We start from the raw sequence: 18,187 nt of genomic DNA on the forward strand, positions 1-18,187 counted from the left end.
CAAAGCAACTGCAATAAAAATGTTTTGGGGTTTTTTTTCACTTGAAAGCCCATGGAAAATGATTCAATGTGATCTTTTTTCCAGGTGCATCTTGTTCAAAGGTGGCAAAGGAAACTCTTAAGAACATAAACATGGTGATATCTGATTTGGCTTCTTCCTAGGTTCCACCTCACAATTTATGAGATGATGATGGATAAAGCAGAAGAGCAGACAAGGGCAGCCTGTGATAGTGCACAGGCAACTAAGCCCTGTAACAGTGCTGACAGCAGAGAGCCACGTGCTAAACCTGCTGCAGGGGGCTAAAGAAACATCCAGTGATCCAGGCAGATCCCCTTCCTGCTAGAGAGCACTTGGCTTCTATCAGGAAATAGATCCCATGTCCATAAGAGAAGAAATTTCCTTCAAGCATAAAGTCTGGTACCTAAGGAACTCAAGTTTCTCTCTCTCTCCAAAGAGAGATAAAACTTTTAGAAAAGAGTAGCTCTAATTCAAAGGATAATTAAGAAACACATTCCCCATGGTGTCTTCAAGACTTAACTTAGAGCAGGCTGTTTTATTTATTACTTAAAACTGAAGTTCAGAAATTCACTGGTCCCTAAACCAAGATATTAAAGCAGAAATCACTGCAGTTACTGGAAATACAGAGCAATGGAAACTCCAGTGTTATTTATCATTACAGCCACTGGGTTTGTCTTCTCAAACTTTAGATCCACTTCTGAGAGAAGTTTCCCTTCACGGAAAATGAAGATGTTTAAGCCAGATTGGTCTGCCAGCATTCCAATATTCTCCAGTGACTGTTCAGGAAGCTCAGGTAAAAACAGCCCTGTGATGACTTGAGGACCAGCTCAGATAGATGGCCCTGAAGACCCACCTGGGCAGAAATGATGGTAACAAGCCCAGATGTAGATGTCAACTTTGAAGGCTGTGAAGTTGGGCACTAGGATTTTAACAGTCAGCAAGAAACCAAGAAGCTCTGAAAGGCAGGAATGGTGCAGAGAGGCAAGTCCCAGTAACAGGAGGAGCACACACTCTGAAAAAGGTGTAAATGCTTTCTAGAATGGCAAATTTTTTGGCCTAGAGGGTCAAAACTAAACAGTAAATAGAGACAGAAGCCTCCCAAGGTATCACCAAAACTACATGAATGTCCCATCATCTTCTGAGGGAAAGGACTACAAGCAATGGGACTGATTCAAAAGAAACTTGCCATCAAAAGCAAGTGAGGCAATTCAGAATTAGTTGCAGCTCCTCCTCCCTGTACAGGGTTTCAAGCACATCAGAAACCATGTCTAACAGGGCAGGTGGGGAGCTTGGGCAAGAAGTTTCTTACTTCATACATGCAAAAAGCTTCAGTTAAAAGGTAGAAAACCATTCTTCCTAAATACAGACAGGTAAGAGTTTGCAAGCTTCTACAGTAGGGAAAAGGAAGTGTCATTTTTGCATGAGAAAACTCAGGAAAAAACCATGGGTAATTTGGGGGCTTTAATAGCCCAGGCAGGAAAGATGAAGTGAAAAAGCTCAAATCCAGTGATGAAGGAAAAAGAGACTCATTGTAAAGATGATGAAGGCAGACAAGAACAGAGCAACTCATTAGCTGAAAAGTATGAAGGACCAAGGCAGATGTGGAGTGCTTCTACACAGCACATTTATCCTTTCCTCTTCACCTACCTAAAACTTCAGCCTGCAAGCACACTGTGACAGCACCTTGGGCACCAAAACCCAGGGGACACTCCAGTCAGGTACTGGTGTCACAGCTGTTATACTCAACTACCACACTGGACTGAGGACTTACACCTTTAGGAGGCCACAAAGGTTCCAAAAATTTCTGGAGATGGAGGAAGGAAGAAGGCAGCAGATGAAGCTTAGGGCTGCTTTGTCACAGAAGTTGGGAGCCCTGAAAAGGGCATGAGCAGAGGTGCTCTGCCTGCCTAAAAGGGGGTGCACCAGGTGGATATAAAGTTTCTGGGGTGTCCTGGAACCACTGAATGTGTCCCAAGAGTGACCCTGTTTACAACTGCTCCCAACTTTGCAACACAGCAGGACAGAATCATAGCTTTATTTTACAATTCATCTTTCTCCTTGTGTTTTGTGCCATCTTGCTACTCTGGCCAAGAAAAAAGGTTGAAAATACCAAATTCTGTCTTTGGAATCCCCAAGTCTCTCCAGTTCAAATACAAGCTCTTTTTTACCATATGGGAGCACCTCAGGCCAGCTGCCATGCAGCATTACCACTTCTCTCCCTCAGCCAGAGCTGTTTGTTGAGAGAAATCCAGCCAGCTAGCTAGCATTCAATCTTTCAACTCCACTGAGATGCTGCAGAACTGCTGCCTCTTTCTTCTCCTGAAGCCCTTCACCCATGGCCAGTTCTCTATGACATCAGCTGAGTAGCACTTTGCCTTTGTCAGCCAAAACAAGGGAGTTTCAAACAAGAACATGGTTTTTTTTTTCATCTCATTAGTAAGTGTGCCCTACTGCATACCTGTAATTGAGTTTCGCCAACAAATGCACTGGGATGACTCAACCATTGCTCTTGAGAAAGATGTCACCTTTCAAAGACTTCAGACTTACATCTGAGCAAACCAGGGTGCAGAAATATGAGCAGCCCTCCAAAGCTCACGTTTCCTAACCCATACTTACTGCCACAAACCAGCTGATGGAGGTGACCTCCTCCCATGTCCAGCAACCTCCTGCTACCAGCTTCAGTCAGCACAACCGCCAAGCGAAGGAGCCATCAAACACCTATGGTCACCCTTTAGGTACAGATCTGTTCCACGTGCTCCCCAAACCATTTTGGCCTGTAACTCTTCCACTTACAAACCACAAATTCTAACGTTTAGATTGCTTTTGTTTTGGTTTTTTTCCACTGTCACATTCCTGGTTCTTGGAACTACCATGCCTTGTATCAAGAAGCCCCCGATTGAGCGAGTTCAAACCAGCACAAAAGCACCACACGCACACAGCAAACCTAAACCATTAGATTTGAACAAGCAGTCCAAAAAAAAAAAAAAACAAAACAAAACCCAGGAACAATGCTTCTCCAGGTTTAGCATCACAAGCCCTGCAGACAGAAGAGGTTTCAACGTTCCCCCTAGGAGTATCTGCTGGAATGAGCAGCTGAACAGCAAGGCAGGAAACAATCTCACCCAGGCCTTTTTTCCATCCACGTGAACTGGAGAGAAACCACAAGACACTTGGAAGGGAATTCAACAAGGCACTTAAAGTTACATCTGCACACAGAGCTGCTCTGATCAACCACCAACCCCTGCAGCCAAGCCAGAGCATGGTACAGGCAAGGGACTGTTCATAATCAGGGCCTGTTCAAACAATCTTTAAGACAACAGTTCTTCCAACCTTACACAAAACCATTGATGAATCTCAAGCACCAACATTTCACAGCCTCTAATTCTGGGAGTTTCCCAAGGCTCAGCAGTCCTGAAGATCCTTATGCAAGCTCAGTTCTGTTTTGCCTCCAAGAAGACAAAGGTTTTCAAACCCTTTGGAAATGTGTTTTTTCCACTCATTAGACCACACCTTGTGAACACATCAACCCTCATGCCTTAGCTGGTTCAAACACAAGGAAACACTGCTCGCTGCTTGGCAAGACATTCAGGACTGACACTATGTGCTTTAGAAGTGACCCACAAGAGGAAGGGTTGTACTCAGGACTCTCAACTTGTTCCGAGACATTTTAATGATGGAGGAGCCAAGGATTTTTCTTGCCACTCCACTGCATTTCCCAAGGTGACTTGAAAACTAGGAAGTCTGGGCCATCAGCTTAAAGAAATTACCCCCATTTAGACTTGGCAACACCTGAGAGCAAGCAGTCAGCTCAATTTCTTCACCTTCTTCAAGAGATGAAGATGCTAAGGACAACAAACTGAGGCAGCTCCCACTGAGGTAGAACAGTTGAAGAGGAGTGGGGAAGGGGGAAACACCAGAAGCAAGATTGCCAAAGCCTGACCTGTGTTGCAGCACATCCCAAAGCACAAACCTCGTTTTTGTCCTTTGGGCAGGTCACCTTCAAATACATTTTACTGCTTTTAAAAAGTATGGAGCTTTACCTAAGCACAAATCACTGCCAAGTAGGGAAACACAGCTAGGTATACACACACCAGATCAGCAGTAAATAACTACCTGTATTAACCAGAAGACATTAAAATGCCTCAGAGTTTAGTTGCACACCAAGGCTAAAAAGCTGATTAAAGCCTCATTTCCCCTCTCCCCCCTTAAGAAAAAGAGGAATCTCCGATGAAGATCAGCTGCATGCCAACAGGCCTGTAAAGGAACCACCCACCTGGAAGACTGCCAGGCAGATGTTGTGCAACAACAGCCACAAGAAGGCTTGAGGGAGCCTTTTGGCAACACTCGTGACACTTACGTCCACCCAGAACTTCACCTCTTAGCTTTACAAACAAAAGTCAGCCACAAAGTTAAGGTGACAGACATCACTCGGCCACCTGAGCTGTACATTACCTTTCTCTTTGACCAGGTCTTTCAGAGACTGCCACTTCACATCAAAGGGAATATTTGTAATAAAAGCTCGGTATCTTTTAGCAGGATTTGCGTAGGGCTCAAAGCGATTTCCTCCTCTTTTGACACTTTTCTCTTTTCTTTTTTCATTTTGGCTTGGTCGTTCACCTTCACTGCAAGCAAAGAAAGATAATCACACACATTAACTACTCTAGTACTTGAGTGATGTTATGCCACCTCTTGGAAGAGAATTAGGAGTTTTAAAACTAGATCCTAATTCACCAAGTTTCATCCATTTGTATTAAGTTGCAAAATTTGACACCTTTAAACCAAAGCTGCACCACAGGGCACTGGAACCAAGATTTCCTGACAACTTCCATTGAAAAAACCCCACTATTTTCTCTTTTCTTTTTTCATTTTGGCTTGGTCATTCACCTTCACTGCAAGCAAAGAAAGATAATCACACACATGAACTACTCTGGCATTTGAGCAATGCTATACCACTTCTTGGAAGAGAACTTAGGAGTTGTTTTAAAACTAGATCCACATTTGCCAAGTTTCATCCATTCGTGTTAAGTTGCAATATTTGACACCTTTAAACCAAAGCTGCACCACAGGGCACTGGAACCAAGATTTCCTGACAACTTCCATTGAAAAAACCCCACTATTTTTTCATTTTGGCTTGGTCATTCACCTTCACTGCAAGCAAAGAAAGATAATCACACACATTAACTACTCTAGTACTTGAGTGATGTTATGCCACCTCTTGGAAGAGAATTAGGAGTTTTAAAACTAGATCCTAATTCACCAAGTTTCATCCATTCGTGTTAAGTTGCAAACTTGACACCTTTAAACCAATGCTGCACTGCACCAGTGCACCACAGGGCACTAGAACCAAGGTTTCCCAACAACTTCCATTGAAAAAACCCCACTATTTTCTCTTTTCTTTTTTCATTTTGGCTTGGTCATTCACCTTCACTGCAAGCAAAGAAAGATAATCACACACATGAACTACTCTGGCATTTGAGTGATGTTATATCACCTCCTGGAAGAGAATCAGGAGTTTTAAAACTAGATCCAAACTTGCCAAGTTTCATCCATTCATGTTAAGTTGCAAATTTGACACCTTTAAACCAAAGCTGCACTGGAACCAAGATTTCCTGACAACTTCCATTCAAAAAACTTATTTTCTCCCACCTTTATAGAATGCAACCAAATCTTTGTATTTATTTCCTAAGCTGAATCTTTAAAACCAACCAATTCTTGCTCTGTCTCCTCATGATGCTCCAAGACCAGATATCCACCTCATTTATTTTCTCCTTAGCACACTCTACAACTTCAACACCTTGAAGTCAAATACTTTGACCCAGTCAAAGTATTTTTTGCAGTCTTGCACTAGAAGAACTTTAACAAAATCATTTTAACAAAATAATCCTGTATCTAACCAACACTCAGGTCACTGACTCTTACCTACCAACATTTTCTTTTGCCTCCAATGAACAGAGTTTTTGGACCACACAAATTCAAAGCCTCTGTGCATGCCAAGAGATGTATTGGTAATTATTTTAGAATAGCTCTAACAAATCAAAATTATTAAAAATTAGAAATGAAGGCTGTTTCTAAACCAACCTAGATGATCACCAGGACACAAATGCCACTGAGTAACACCATTTAAAAATGCAGGAGAATTAAATACTTCAGCCTCAGCCTGACATGATTTGCTCAATTAAGCCAAATTATCTCCCTGATCACTTTGTGCTGGTTAATAAGATGCAGAAATACACAGTGAGAAGGAATTTATGAGAAGACATGACTCAAAAAAGCTGGTAGGGTTTCTAAAACTTATCCATACCTACACAGAGCTTTTGCTCAACTTAAGACCTACACAGCCCTGAAAAACCCTGCAGAAAATGGCAGAAATTCTGGCTCTGATATCAACACATTTCTGCACATTTCTGTTCCTTCAGAACTGTTTCAGTCCCTGAACACACTCACCAGCCTGCAGGGGAAAAAAAAAAGAAAGCAGGATGCAGATGTTTAGGGAGTTTGCAAGTTGAGGGGGTTCCCCGTTTTTCTTACACAGCAGCCCACAAGGATGTTACAAATACATACATAAAAATCATCTTTTAGGAACACAACAAAAAGAGAATTTTGTGGCCATCATGTAGCATTTCGTGTCAAAAGACACAGAGGTTGTGGAGGTAATATGGTAGAATACAAGTCTATAAAAATGGTGGGGTTTAGTTATGTACAACACTCATTCAACCAACAAGTGAAGTCTTTAGACTTTCACTCACTGAACTTTTCAGAAGCTTCTTGAGTAATGAGGTAATTAAAAATAAGAAAAGTAGATTTAAAGTAGCACAATCCCTCTAACACCATGAATTCTGTTGAGCTGAAAAAACACCACAAAATTTAGTGCTTGTGTCAAAAGCTACAACCAGGGTTTTTATGGTTACTCCTCCAGCTGGATGCATTTACATTTCCCCCTGGCTAGAAATGCTCTGTAACACCTTGAGAAGTCATGTGGTATGATACAGAAATACTCTGCAATCCTACATTTAAGGCTCCCAAGTCCACTTTGATGCATCTGCAAAGAATTCAGACACACATTAGCCTAGCACATATTCCTTATCATTTTCAGCCTAATAAAATTCAGCCAGGTCAAAAGAAATGTCAAGGAAACTACTCCAGCTGCAAAGTGGAAGGGCTGGGTTTGGGGTTTTTTCCAGGATTTCAGACACCACCTCTATGGTTTCACCCACCCAAAGGACAAGAAGAAGCAGGCAGAGGTGGATTAAAAGATGTGGTAACCAAGTATGAAAACAACTGAGCATTTAGAGATGCTTTTAATGGAGTTCTGAAGGGCAGGAAGGAAGGAAGCAAAACAGACCTGGCCTGCTTGCCCATATTCTGCAGTTTGAAGAGCAGGGGAGGTGAAACTCCCACAGCAGCTTTGCCCACCCCACTGAGGAACCACTGAGTAACTGGGATGCATTCACAGCAATGCTAAAGGAAGGTCTCCAGACAGCAACACACTGAAACAGTCACTTCCAGGAGATATTACAGCTCATCTGATTTTTTTTTTTTCCTTGGGTGACAGAACTGAAATGCTGCATGCCAGACTAAGGCAAAACTCTCCCATTAGTGAAGTATGGAGAAGGAAGAACTGAGAGGGAAGCTCTTATTTCCTCCAAGGACACAGATTTTTACAGATATTCCCCCGCAACTTCTCAAACCCCGTGAGAGTAGCAGAAATCTGGACAAAAATTTGGACAAAAAAAAAAAGTCCAAATGCAGCATGGGCAGATCTTCCTCTCCACCAAGGACACTGAAAATATGCTCACATGAACACAGAAGCAGTGTTAGCTCTGCCACATGGAGCTGGATACTACAAATAGAATTGCAGCTCAATTAAAAGATAAGCTCTCTGGAGAGATGCCAAATATAAAAGGGGCCAGAGACAAAAAAATTAAAAAAAAAAATTAAAAATGTGTAAACAGAATCTAAGACATGAAAAACCTCCCCATATCAAGCACCCAGCACCAGGAAGATCCTGGCTGAGGTGTGACAAGTAGCTGTACCATGGCACACACTGGGATTCCCCTGCAGGGTGGGCACAGCTGCTCCTGCCTGGCAGGAGGAGTTGCCATAAGCAGAGTTTCATTAGTTTGTGATGGAAAAAAAACCTTAAATATATGGTTATTTTTCTCTCAACAAGCTGCCTACCTTCCTGGTCACATGAAGCACAACCCCTAAACTCAGGCAGCTGGTTTTCAAACTGAGACATCACCACCTTCTCACTGTACCCAAATTAACTCCAATTAACTCCAGACCATCAAGTCAGCCTCTGATATTAGCCAGCCTCTGTCAGCTCTGGCTCAGGCTGGAAATACGCAACATGCCTGGGCGTGACAGCCCGCAGCTGGGAGCACACCTCGGGGACAAGAGAGAGACAATCTGACCTCCAGCCCCAAACGTTACTCACTGGAACATCAGGTTCAAAATGCTGATTCCTTATCTCCATGGCCTGGGGCCAAAACTTAACTGAAAGTAATTGTGTTCTTCGGTCCACTGGTTTTGTGTGGGGAAAAAACCAAACCCACAACTTTGCTATCGATGAAACTTTCCAAAATGAAGTTAGCAGTAACACCGGAGGAAAAAAAAAAAACCAAAAAGCAGCTCCAACTTTTTCTGCTTATAATGCTCACGCTTACAGACCTGTTACAGAGCTGTAACTTCTGCAGATTTTATTTAAGTTTCTGTACTATTCTATCGGCATCAGACACAAAACCGAAACCCGTGCTTAGAACCCGGAGTCACCTTCGAGACCTCTGCCGCTTTCAAGGCATTTGACTTTCGTGTCTCTCACTCACGCCACATTAAATAAGCACCCCCAGAAGCAGCAGCTTGGCTGCAAACGTTGCAGCAGCAGCAGATCTGCCTGAGAAGAGCCCAACTATCCCAGCCTGCCATCCACAGTCATTACCTCCCAACCCCGAAGCCCATCCCACTGGCACAGCCTATCGCTCTAGGGGAGGTTTTAAGCTGTCCATTAAGGCCCAGCAGTACTATTTTCTAAGCGGGAAAATACAATCTTCCCTCTCCCCCGTACACCACCGCAACAAAGCGTCAGGACAAGGAACCGGCTCCTTCCTTCTACAGCCAGTGGGAGCCCCCGGGACCCGCTCACCCAGGGCAGCTCCGCGCCCGCCAGCCCGCGGGCCGCAGCGGGTAGGCCCCGCCCGGGATCCCGGTGCTCGCCTGGAGCCGAGCAGCGACTTTAGCCCCAGCAGCGGCCCTGGGAGCAGTCCCGACCCCGCCAACAGCCTCCGCCGGGCCGTAGCGGCGAAACCCGACCTTTCCCGGGCCAGCCCGGCGCGGCTCAGGCCAGGCCAGGCCCGCGACGCGGCGAGGGCGCATGAGGGCCCGACAGGGCCAGACGGCAGCACGGCCCCTCCAGCGGGCACCCTACCTCTTGGGGGGAGCATCCCCGGTACCGCCCGCCCCGTTGGGTGGTGGCAGAGCCGTCGCTGTCTGTGCGGCCGCCGCCGGCTCCTCCATTTTGCCACCGCCGCTTTCTGGGGCCGCCGCTACCGCCGCCGTCGCCGCCATTTTCCCAGGGCTGCGCCTTTGTGTGAGGGGAGAGCGCCCCGCGGCTGCGCGCCGGGAACGCCGGGACGGGAGGGAGGGAAGGAAGGGGGGGGGAAGGCATGGGGAGGGCGGAGAGAGCGATCCCGGCCGGGGAGAGGGGACACCGAGCGGCTGAGGGGACAGGGGATGAGGGGACAATGAGGACAGGGAGAGCTTAGGGGATAAGGAGGGCTGAGGGGATGGCAGGGAATGAGGGGACAATGAGGACAGGGAGAGCTGAGGGGATGGCGGGGGCTGAGGGGAAAATGGGGATTGGGAAAGCTAAGGGGATGGCAGGGAATGAGGGGACAATGGAGACAGGGAGAGCTGAGGGGATGGGGGGGCTGAGGGGACAACGGGGACAAGGAGAGCTGAGGGGATGGCAGGGTACTAGGGGACAATGTGGACAGGGAGAGATGAGGGGACAGTGGGGGTTACAGGGACAGGAAGAGCTGAGGGAATGGGAGCTGAGGGGACAAGGGGAGCTGAGGAGATGGCAGGGAATGAGGGGACAAGGAGAGCTGAGGGGATGGGGGGGTCTGAGGGGCTGGCAGGGTACGAGGGGACAATGGGGGCTACGGGGTCACGAAGAGCTGAGGGGATGAGAGCTGAGGGGACAAGGGGAGCTGAGGGGATGGTGGGGACAAGGAGAGCTGAGGGGATGGCAGATACTAAGGGGACAATGGGTACAAGGAGAGCTGGAGGGACAAGGAGAGCTGAGGGGATGGCGGGGGCTGAGGGGACAATGGGGGTTACAGGGACAGGAAGAGCTGAGGAGGAGCTGAAGGTACAGCGGCGGGGAGGCTGAGGGGATCTGGGTGACTGACAAGTATCCGAGTGCTTAACTCATGGATCCCTTCACACTCCCCCCCTCACCCAAACCACTGCCCCGGCCAGTTCTTATAAAGCTCAGCAGCCATCCTGGGTGTCACCGCACGCTGAGGATGAAGGTTCCCAGAGGGTCCCTTTCCACGAGGATGGTGTGAGGAGAGCCCAGTGGGACTTAGAGCCATCCCGAGTGGAAGACCCTTCCCACGAACACCTCGTGTCACCCAAGGAACCAAGTGTCACCCATTACAGCAGGAAAGGGGCAGCTCCTGCTGTTATGTGGCAAGGGAGGCAGGGGCTGCCAGCTTGCCCTGGCTTTTTCCTTCAACGCTGAGATTTGAGAGGAAAACCTTTGTTTTCATCCATTCGTTCTTGTTTTCATCCATTCGTTCTTGTTTTCATCCATTTGTCCTTGTTTTCATCCATTCGTCCTTCCCGTCCTCCAGAACAGAGCCCTGGTGGACACCTTCCCAGCTCGCTGCTGGGTAATAATTTATAACCTGTGAATAAGAAACCCTCAGCTACAAAGTCATGACAATAAACCGTAAGTAAAGGTTATTTTAAGCAAGAATCCTCAACTTCCAAGCACGAAACCCGAGTGCAGGAGCACGGGGAAGAGAAGCAGAGGAATTTCCCTGCCTTTCTGCAGGGAGCTCTCGCACTGGACCCACAGGGACAATTTCATTTTTCCCACCCCAAAGACTGACCAGAAAACACCTCCCAGGACAACCGTGGAAAAACGGGAATATTTCTTATGTAAAAATAAACCTTTTGTTGTTTGGTTTTAAACCCGGAACCTCTGAAGGAGCCGCGGCGCAGCGGCGGTGGTGGGCGGAGCTCGCTGACAGGCAGCGGAGGCAGCCAATCACAGGCGAGAACGGTTTCGCTGCACCAATGAGAGGCCGAGGGAGGCGGGAGTTTGTACCGGAAGTGTTGGGCAGCGCGGAAGGCTGCGGAAGGGGTAGGGAGCAGCAGCCATGTCGGAGCGAAAAGTGTTAAACGTGAGTAGAGAGAGGGACGGGAGGGATTCCTCGGCTTGAGGAGGTGTCTGGGATTGCTGTGGGGGTCCCCCAGGCTGGGGTGGTTCTGTGAGGGAAGGGCCCTGATAGCAGAGTTTGGAGCCCAGGCCTGGGGTGCTGGGGAATGGTCTGGTTGGTTGGGGGTCCCTGAGGCGGAGAGAGGCCCTGAGGGGGCTCTAAGGCTTGGGAGGAGGTGGGGATTCCCAGGCGTGGCTCCTGGAAGCACTTGGATGTTGTTAGCAGGGGCAAGAGGTCCCTAAAGCCGTCGGAGGGTCTGGGCCCAAGGACTGACAGACAGACAGGCACAGGAGAGCGTCTGGCTGCGGCCAGGAGTGGTGGATGGGGTGCTTGAGACTCTGGGTGGCTGCTCCCAGCACTCACACGTCTGTCTCCTGTTTCTGTAGAAATACTACCCCCCAGACTTCGATCCTGCTAAGATCCCAAAGCTCAAACTCCCCAAGGACCGGCAGTATGTGGTGAGGCTCATGGCCCCCTTCAACATGAGGTAAGAGCAGCCGTGCCTGTCAGGAGGGGGCAGTTAGCCTGGGGGTTGTTCAGCCTCCAAACACTGCAGGGGAGGTGCTGTCAGCAGTCCTTAGAGGTGACACAGACCAGAAGAAGAAGGGTAGGGGAGAAGGGAGAGAATGCTGTGGGTGGTTTGGGGGTTGTTTGAGGTACTGAATTTCCAAAGGAGAAAATAACCATGGCTCAGAACCACGGCCTGAAAATCACCTGGACTTTTCTTGCTCTGTTTGTTCCCTTTGCTTGATGTGTCCTGGTCCTTTTCTTTCTCCTTGTTGTAGGTGCAAGACATGTGGTGAATACATCTACAAAGGGAAGAAGTTCAATGCCCGGAAGGAGACAGTGCAGAATGAGGTGTACCTGGGGCTCCCCATCTTCCGCTTCTACATCAAGTGCACACGTTGCCTGGCAGAGATCACCTTCAAGGTGAAACACAGCTTCATAGAATGAATTCTCAGGGTTGGAAGGGACCTTAAAGATCACCCAGTTCCAACCCCCCTGCCCATGCAGGGACACCTCCCACCAGGTCAGGTTGCCCAGAGCCTCATCCAACCTGGTTTTAGAAACTTCCAGGGATGGATGGGGCTTCCATCACCTCTCTGGGCAACCTGTGCCAGGCTCTCAGCACCCTCATGGTGAGGAACCTTTTCCTAACATCTAATCTGAATCTGCCTACCTCTAGTTTCAATCTATTCCCCCTAGTGCTACCACTATCCAAGATCCTAAAAAGTCCCTCACCAGCTTTCTTGTAGCCCCTTCAGATACTGGAAGGTCTCTTTGGAATCTTCTCCAGGCTGAACAACCCCAGCTCTCTTAGTCTGGCTTCACAGGAGAGGTGCTCCAGCCCTCTGCTCATCCTTGTGGCCCTTCTTTGGCCACCTTCAAGCACATCCATATCTTTCTTGTAATAAGGGCTCCAGAACTGGAGGAATGTTACCAGTTCTTTGTGCTCTTGCTTTCTGGGGAGGCTGGGCAGCCTGAGGATGTTACTGGGTGCTGACCCCACAGGCAAGGGGTGTCCCTGAGCTGAGCTTTTTGGGGTGTCTCTTCCCTCATCTTGGCTCTTTGGATGGGTCTCACCCATCCAGTGCTGGCCTGCAGCTGGAGCAGAACTTGAGGCCCCTGAGTGATTGTCCACCCTGTGGTATGAAGGAAACTGGGAACCATTTGTGTGCAGCTCTGGGAGTGGCCCCAGGATGGCTGGAGCAGGATTGCCCCATGACAATGATTTTCCCATCTTGGTTCTTCCTTAGACAGACCCTGAGAACACAGACTACACCATGGAGCACGGTGCCACACGGAACTTCCAAGCTGAGAAGCTCTTGGAGGAAGAGGAGAAAAGAATACAGAAGGAGAGGGAAGAGGAAGAGCTCAACAATCCCATGAAGGTAGGAGAACCTTGCACCTCTCTGCAGGAGGCAAACCCCTCCTGCCCTGGTAGGCTCTCCCCAGGGAAGCAGGTGATTTTGTAGCTGTTGGTTTAGTTTTTCGGGCTCCTGTTGAGCCCTGGGCAGGCAGGAGACATCTCCCTGCCCTCAGGAGGTTTCCTTTTGGGCTGGAACCACAGGCTGCATCTTGCCTCAGTTTTTCCTGTCCTGTTACAACCCAAAAATGAGGATGATGATGAGGATCCTCTCAGTGCTTCCTCCCCGTGCTGAGTTAGGGGGGCAGTACTGGAGATTGCAGTCAGGTTCTGCTACCTCACAGAAGTTCTTGGTCTCCCAGGTGCTGGAGAACCGAACCAAGGACTCCAAGCTGGAGATGGAAGTTTTGGAGAACCTGCAGGAGCTGAAGGAACTCAACCAGCGCCAGGCAAACGTGGACTTTGAGGCCATGCTGAAGCAGTACAAGGAGTATGAGGAGGAGCAGAAGCGTAAGGAGCAGGAGGAGGATGAGCAAGAGATGAAGTGAGTGGTCTGGAAGAGACTCCAGGGGTGTAAAACCAGCTCTGGTGGCTCTGGCCAGGCAGGGCTGAACCTCACCTTCTCCTCAGCACCCTCAGAGTGCTTTAGAGAGGGTCTGAGGTCATGGGGGTCAGGAGGGTAGGATGTGGGTCCTGAGCAGGCTGGCAGGGGGTGATTTGAGTAGCAGAGAGAACTGCATGTGGTGGAAGTGATGGGATTTGGGATCACCAGCCCATCCAGGGAGGGCCTCAGGCCATGCTGGAGGTGCCCAGCTCCCCCTGAGCAGTGTGAGAAGTGTCCTTGCCTGGAGATGGAGTTCTGTGCCTGGCTGAGCCTGCAGAGCAGAGAACACAACCCCTTGAGCAGCACCTGGGAAGGTGGATCCCATCACTCTGCTGCTGGGTTCCAACTCCCCTCCAGGCAAAGAATCACAGATCCATAGAATGTCAGGTGGGAAGGGACCTCAAGGATCATCTGCTCCAACCCTTCTCGTATTACTCTTGATGTGAGATGTCCCAGCACCTCCTCGAGCTGAGAATTAAAACTTTTCCAAACGGGAACTCCACCCCTTCCCCTGGGAGACCATTCCAAGGTCTGACTGACCTCAGAGGGAACAATTTTCCTCCTGTGTCCAATCGGAATCTCCCCAGGAGCACCTTGTGCCCATTGCCCCTTGGCTTGTCCAGGGGGCTCCTTGTAACCAGGGAGTCTCCAGCTTCTTTGTACCCTCCTTGAAGTACTGGAACGTGGCAATAAGGTCTCCCCTGAGCCTTCTCAGTGGGTGCAAGGCCAGCACTGCTCGGGGTGATGATGTGGGGGGAGGAGATGCAGCTCTGAGCCTCCCCCCATGGCCTCTCTCCCTGCAGAGCCATGCTGGAGCAGGCCCAGAACCGGCGGCTCCTGGTCGACTCTGACTCTGATGAGGAGCCAGGCAAATCCCACACCAAGCCTGGGACCAAAATAAAACCCACGGACATCTTGCAGGAGGTGAGCAGTGAGAGCCTTTCCCAGCCACCGCCAAGACCAAACCCTCTCTCCCGGGCTGCCTGTTGCTTGTTTTGTCTCCACTCTTTGTGAGGCTGCAGCCCCGTCACGCATGAGCAGCTGGGAAAGTTGATGTCCCTCGTGTCCCCTCGTGTCCCTGTGCACTGGGCTGAGAGGAGATGGGCTCAGCGGGTGGTGACAGACACTGCTGGTACAGACTGGGAGGGGACTGTTCCATCCCACCCCTCACTCAGCACACGGTGTCCCTTTCAGCTGAAAGAGGACAGGCTCACCCCTCCCTCCCTCCCTCCCTCGAGCTTCAGGCAGGATTTCAGCGCTCTGCAAATTACAGGGATGAAACTGCAGCCCGGGATGGCCTCTCCCTTGCTTCTGCTTTGCAGAACAAAAGAGCTTTCAGTGCCCGAAGGGATTATCCCGGCAGCCCAGCCCCCACCCTGCAGCTCCCCAGGGTCGATCCCTGCCCGCAGAGACCTCTCTGCTGTTGGATGTATCAAAGCTGCCGGCTCCCTGAGCCAGCCCGGGGTTAATCCCAGCTGTGCTCCCTGGCCCGGCACTAATCCTGCTGCAAGGGGCGGGATTTAGTTGGGTAACTGGACCACCTGCAGGTTCTTGGTCCTGGCAGGTCCTGCCTGGCAGCCTCATGGCATGAATCTGCCTCCTCAGCAGGCTGTGGCTGTTCCAGGCTGGGGTTAACTGCCCTGGGCAAACCTCAGATGTTTGTCTCTGAGGGCTGCTCTGCAGCTGGGGAGATCCATAACCCTGTTGTAGACTCACATAACCCTGTCATATAGCCCTGCCATAGGTCCAAATCCCTGTTGTAGAACCACATATCCCTGTCATAGATCTACAGAGCCCTGCCACAGGGCCAAATCCATGTTGTAGATCCCCATGTCCCTGTCATAGATCCACATAGCCCTGTTGTAGATACAGATCCCTGTTATAGATCCACATAGCCCTGTCATAGATCCAAATCCCTATTGTAGAACCACATAATTCTGTCATAGATCCACATATCCTTGTCATAGATCCACATAACCCTGTTGTAGGTACAAGTCCCTGTTCTAGACCCACTTAACCCTGTCATAGATCTACAGAGCCCTGCCACAGGTCCAAATCCCTATTGTAGAACCACATATCCTTGTCATAGATCCATATATCCCTGCCATAGATCCAAATCCATGTTGTAGACCCACATAACCCTGTTGCAGATCCAAATCCCTGTTGCAGCCCCACATGACCCTGTGGTAGATTCACATCCCTCTTGTTGAGCTGGTGCTCACTGTTGGAGGGAGCAAACCTGGCTTGGCTGCTGTCAGCAGCTGTCCTCATGTCCCCTGTGCTTTGTGCTGCTGGTTTCACCATTTCTCCCCTAACTCTCTTCCTCTTCCCCAAGGCCACAGCACCCTCACCCTCCCTTCTCTGCTCTGCAGGACTCTCAGCCTCAGACTAAGAAGGTGAAGACAGAAAGTTGGGAGCAGAGCGTGGGCAAACTTCACACCAAGTCCCAGCTGGCTGGGCTGGTCACTGTCAAGAAGCAGAAGCCAGATCCTGCCCTGGCAAATGGGACAGAGAACAAAGGTGCCACAGCCAACACCAGTAACTTCCAGTAACCACTGTGGGGACAGGGTGGCCTGAGCTGGGCCTTCAGGGAGGAGCTTGGCAGCACCCAAGTGGTGTTGGGCTCTATCTTCAGAGCCTGAATGCTCACGTCCTTATTGTGAGGGTCATGATGGTGTAAAGACAGGGTGTTGGCCCAGTTTTTCCTCCTGATGGAAGAGAGGTTCCTTCCTGGCCCTTGGTGGTGAGCCAAGGCCTTGGAAACAGACTCTCAGGGCCAGGAACTTCAAAACAACACCTCAGGGTGCAGATAGGGTGCTGGGAGCCGTCACAACACTGAGATACAAACAGAAAAGCAAGAAAAAATTGTTTTGATTTGGGGCCTGATTATAAAACCTGCCAAGCTGTCAGAGTTTGGGAGCTGTAAGGAAGTGGGGAAAAGGAGCAGAAAGGCTTCTGTGCTGTGAATGATGCAGCACTCATTGCCCTAGGAAACTGGAGCACCCAGGGATTTGGGGAAGGAGCTGATGAATTGGTTGGTTCTGGGCTGTACTGCTGCCTTCAGGGGATCCCTGGGCAAAGCCAGCTCTCACAGTTGTCCCATTTTTGACACATTTTCCCCAGCCACCTGCTCCAGGCTGCTGGTAGGGTCTGTCCAACCAAATTATGCTGAAGGAGCCTGCAAGGACCCAGAGCTGCCTGCCTGGGGCTGGCAGCTGGTTGCTCTCTCCCTTTCCAGTGGCTGAAATCTCCCGGGGGCTTCTTGGGGGGGGTGGGAAGGAGGGTTTGCAACTCTGGGGCCAACCTTGCTGCTTCTCCTGCAAAAGCAGGAGGCTCCAGCTGAGGGAAAAGGGGACCTCATTCTCCACCCAATTTTCACCTTGGTGTCCTCATCCTGGCTGAGGCACCACTTGAGAGCAGTGGGGAGGTCCCTACCTGATGGTTTCCCTCTCTCCCTCTCCTCTTCCAGGTTCCTTTCCTGCAGCAAGGGGCACCACCACCTCCTCACTCAGCTTGCTGGGGATGTATTCAGACAGTGAGGACAGCACCAGTGACTGATGGTGTGATTCCCCCTGCTCCCAGCTGACAGCAGCTGCTCTTCAGAGCCCCATGCAGAGCCAGGCTGATCCATCAGGATCTCCAGGGCCATCTGGAGTCCTTGTGTCACCTGCCTGGCCCAGGGTGTGTGTCCCTCCTCCAGTAGGACACACAATAAAAGGAACCTCAGGACCTGCCTCCCCTGTGTCCCCACAGGGAGCAGGGGAAGGTGGAAGCTCAGCACCCTCTTTTCCTGCAGGAAGAGCCTCCACCCCCACCTTGGGTGTCTCCTGACACTCCCTGAGGAGCTCAGATCTCCCCACTGTGGTTGGTTTGGTGCTGGAGGAGGTGCTGCAACTCTGTCAGCCCCACACCATGAGGACAGGGCTGTCCCAGCTGAGCTGCCACCAGCTGTCCTGTCCAGCAGCTTGGGGACAGACCCCTCCTCACCATTCAGAGAGCAGTTGGGTTTGCTCAGCAGCCACAAGCTGATAATAAACAGGATGTGTTGGAGCCAGTTGTCTCTTCCAGAGCAATGATTTGTACCTGGGCAATGGGTCCTCACCCTGGGGGCACCCCCAGGGACCCCCCCACCCCTTTGATATGGTCCCCCACACCTGTCAGAAGGACTGAGCTACCCCAGGCTGTCATTCTACCCCAATAATGGTGCTGACCAAGGTTTTTCCTCCTTTTCTCACCCATGTCCATCAGAGG

The 18,187-nt window shown here is 50.0% G+C and overlaps 2 protein-coding genes across 9 annotated transcripts in view; one reads left to right on the forward strand and one right to left on the reverse strand.

Moving 5' to 3' along the window:
• HNRNPM (heterogeneous nuclear ribonucleoprotein M) overlaps nucleotides 1–9,641 on the reverse strand; it is a 29,309-nt gene extending 19,668 nt beyond the window's left edge. For 5 of the 8 annotated variants that reach the window (XM_030466142.1, XM_030466139.1, XM_030466140.1 and 2 more), the window contains exons 1-2: nucleotides 9,443–9,641; nucleotides 4,471–4,640 (exon numbers count right to left, since the gene is read on the reverse strand). In XM_030466142.1, coding sequence (XP_030322002.1) covers nucleotides 4,471–4,640; nucleotides 9,443–9,582 — 310 coding nt within the window. In that variant the 5' untranslated portion in view covers nucleotides 9,583–9,641. Of the gene's footprint in view, nucleotides 1–4,470; nucleotides 4,641–9,442 lie in introns of those variants that run through there. The other 3 variants (XM_030466144.1, XM_030466141.1, XM_030466143.1) reach the window with 3 other exon arrangements.
• Nucleotides 9,642–11,350: 1,709 nt separating this feature from the next.
• Nucleotides 11,351–17,986, forward strand: YJU2 (YJU2 splicing factor homolog). Its single transcript, XM_030466147.1, has 8 exons — nucleotides 11,351–11,429; nucleotides 11,852–11,952; nucleotides 12,251–12,395; nucleotides 13,223–13,357; nucleotides 13,695–13,876; nucleotides 14,740–14,860; nucleotides 16,309–16,456; nucleotides 17,406–17,986. The coding sequence occupies exons 1-8, from the start codon at nucleotides 11,406–11,408 to the stop codon at nucleotides 17,492–17,494; spliced, it is 945 nt and encodes a 314-aa protein (XP_030322007.1). The 5' UTR covers nucleotides 11,351–11,405; the 3' UTR covers nucleotides 17,495–17,986.
• Nucleotides 17,987–18,187: the final 201 nt, after the last annotated feature.

This window comes from Calypte anna, chromosome 28 (assembly GCF_003957555.1).
Source record: "Calypte anna isolate BGI_N300 chromosome 28, bCalAnn1_v1.p, whole genome shotgun sequence".
Lineage (NCBI taxonomy): Eukaryota > Metazoa > Chordata > Aves > Apodiformes > Trochilidae > Calypte > Calypte anna.

Bases quoted from the DNA above. Each gene is read 5' to 3' on its own strand.
- YJU2 (XM_030466147.1), top strand. From the start codon at position 11,406: ATGTCGGAGCGAAAAGTGTTAAAC. The intron at 11,430-11,851 runs GTGAGTAGAGAG...CTGTTTCTGTAG, and splicing joins CGGAGCGAAAAGTGTTAAAC to AAATACTACCCCCCAGACTT. The intron at 13,877-14,739 runs GTGAGTGGTCTG...CTCTCCCTGCAG, and splicing joins GAGGATGAGCAAGAGATGAA to AGCCATGCTGGAGCAGGCCC.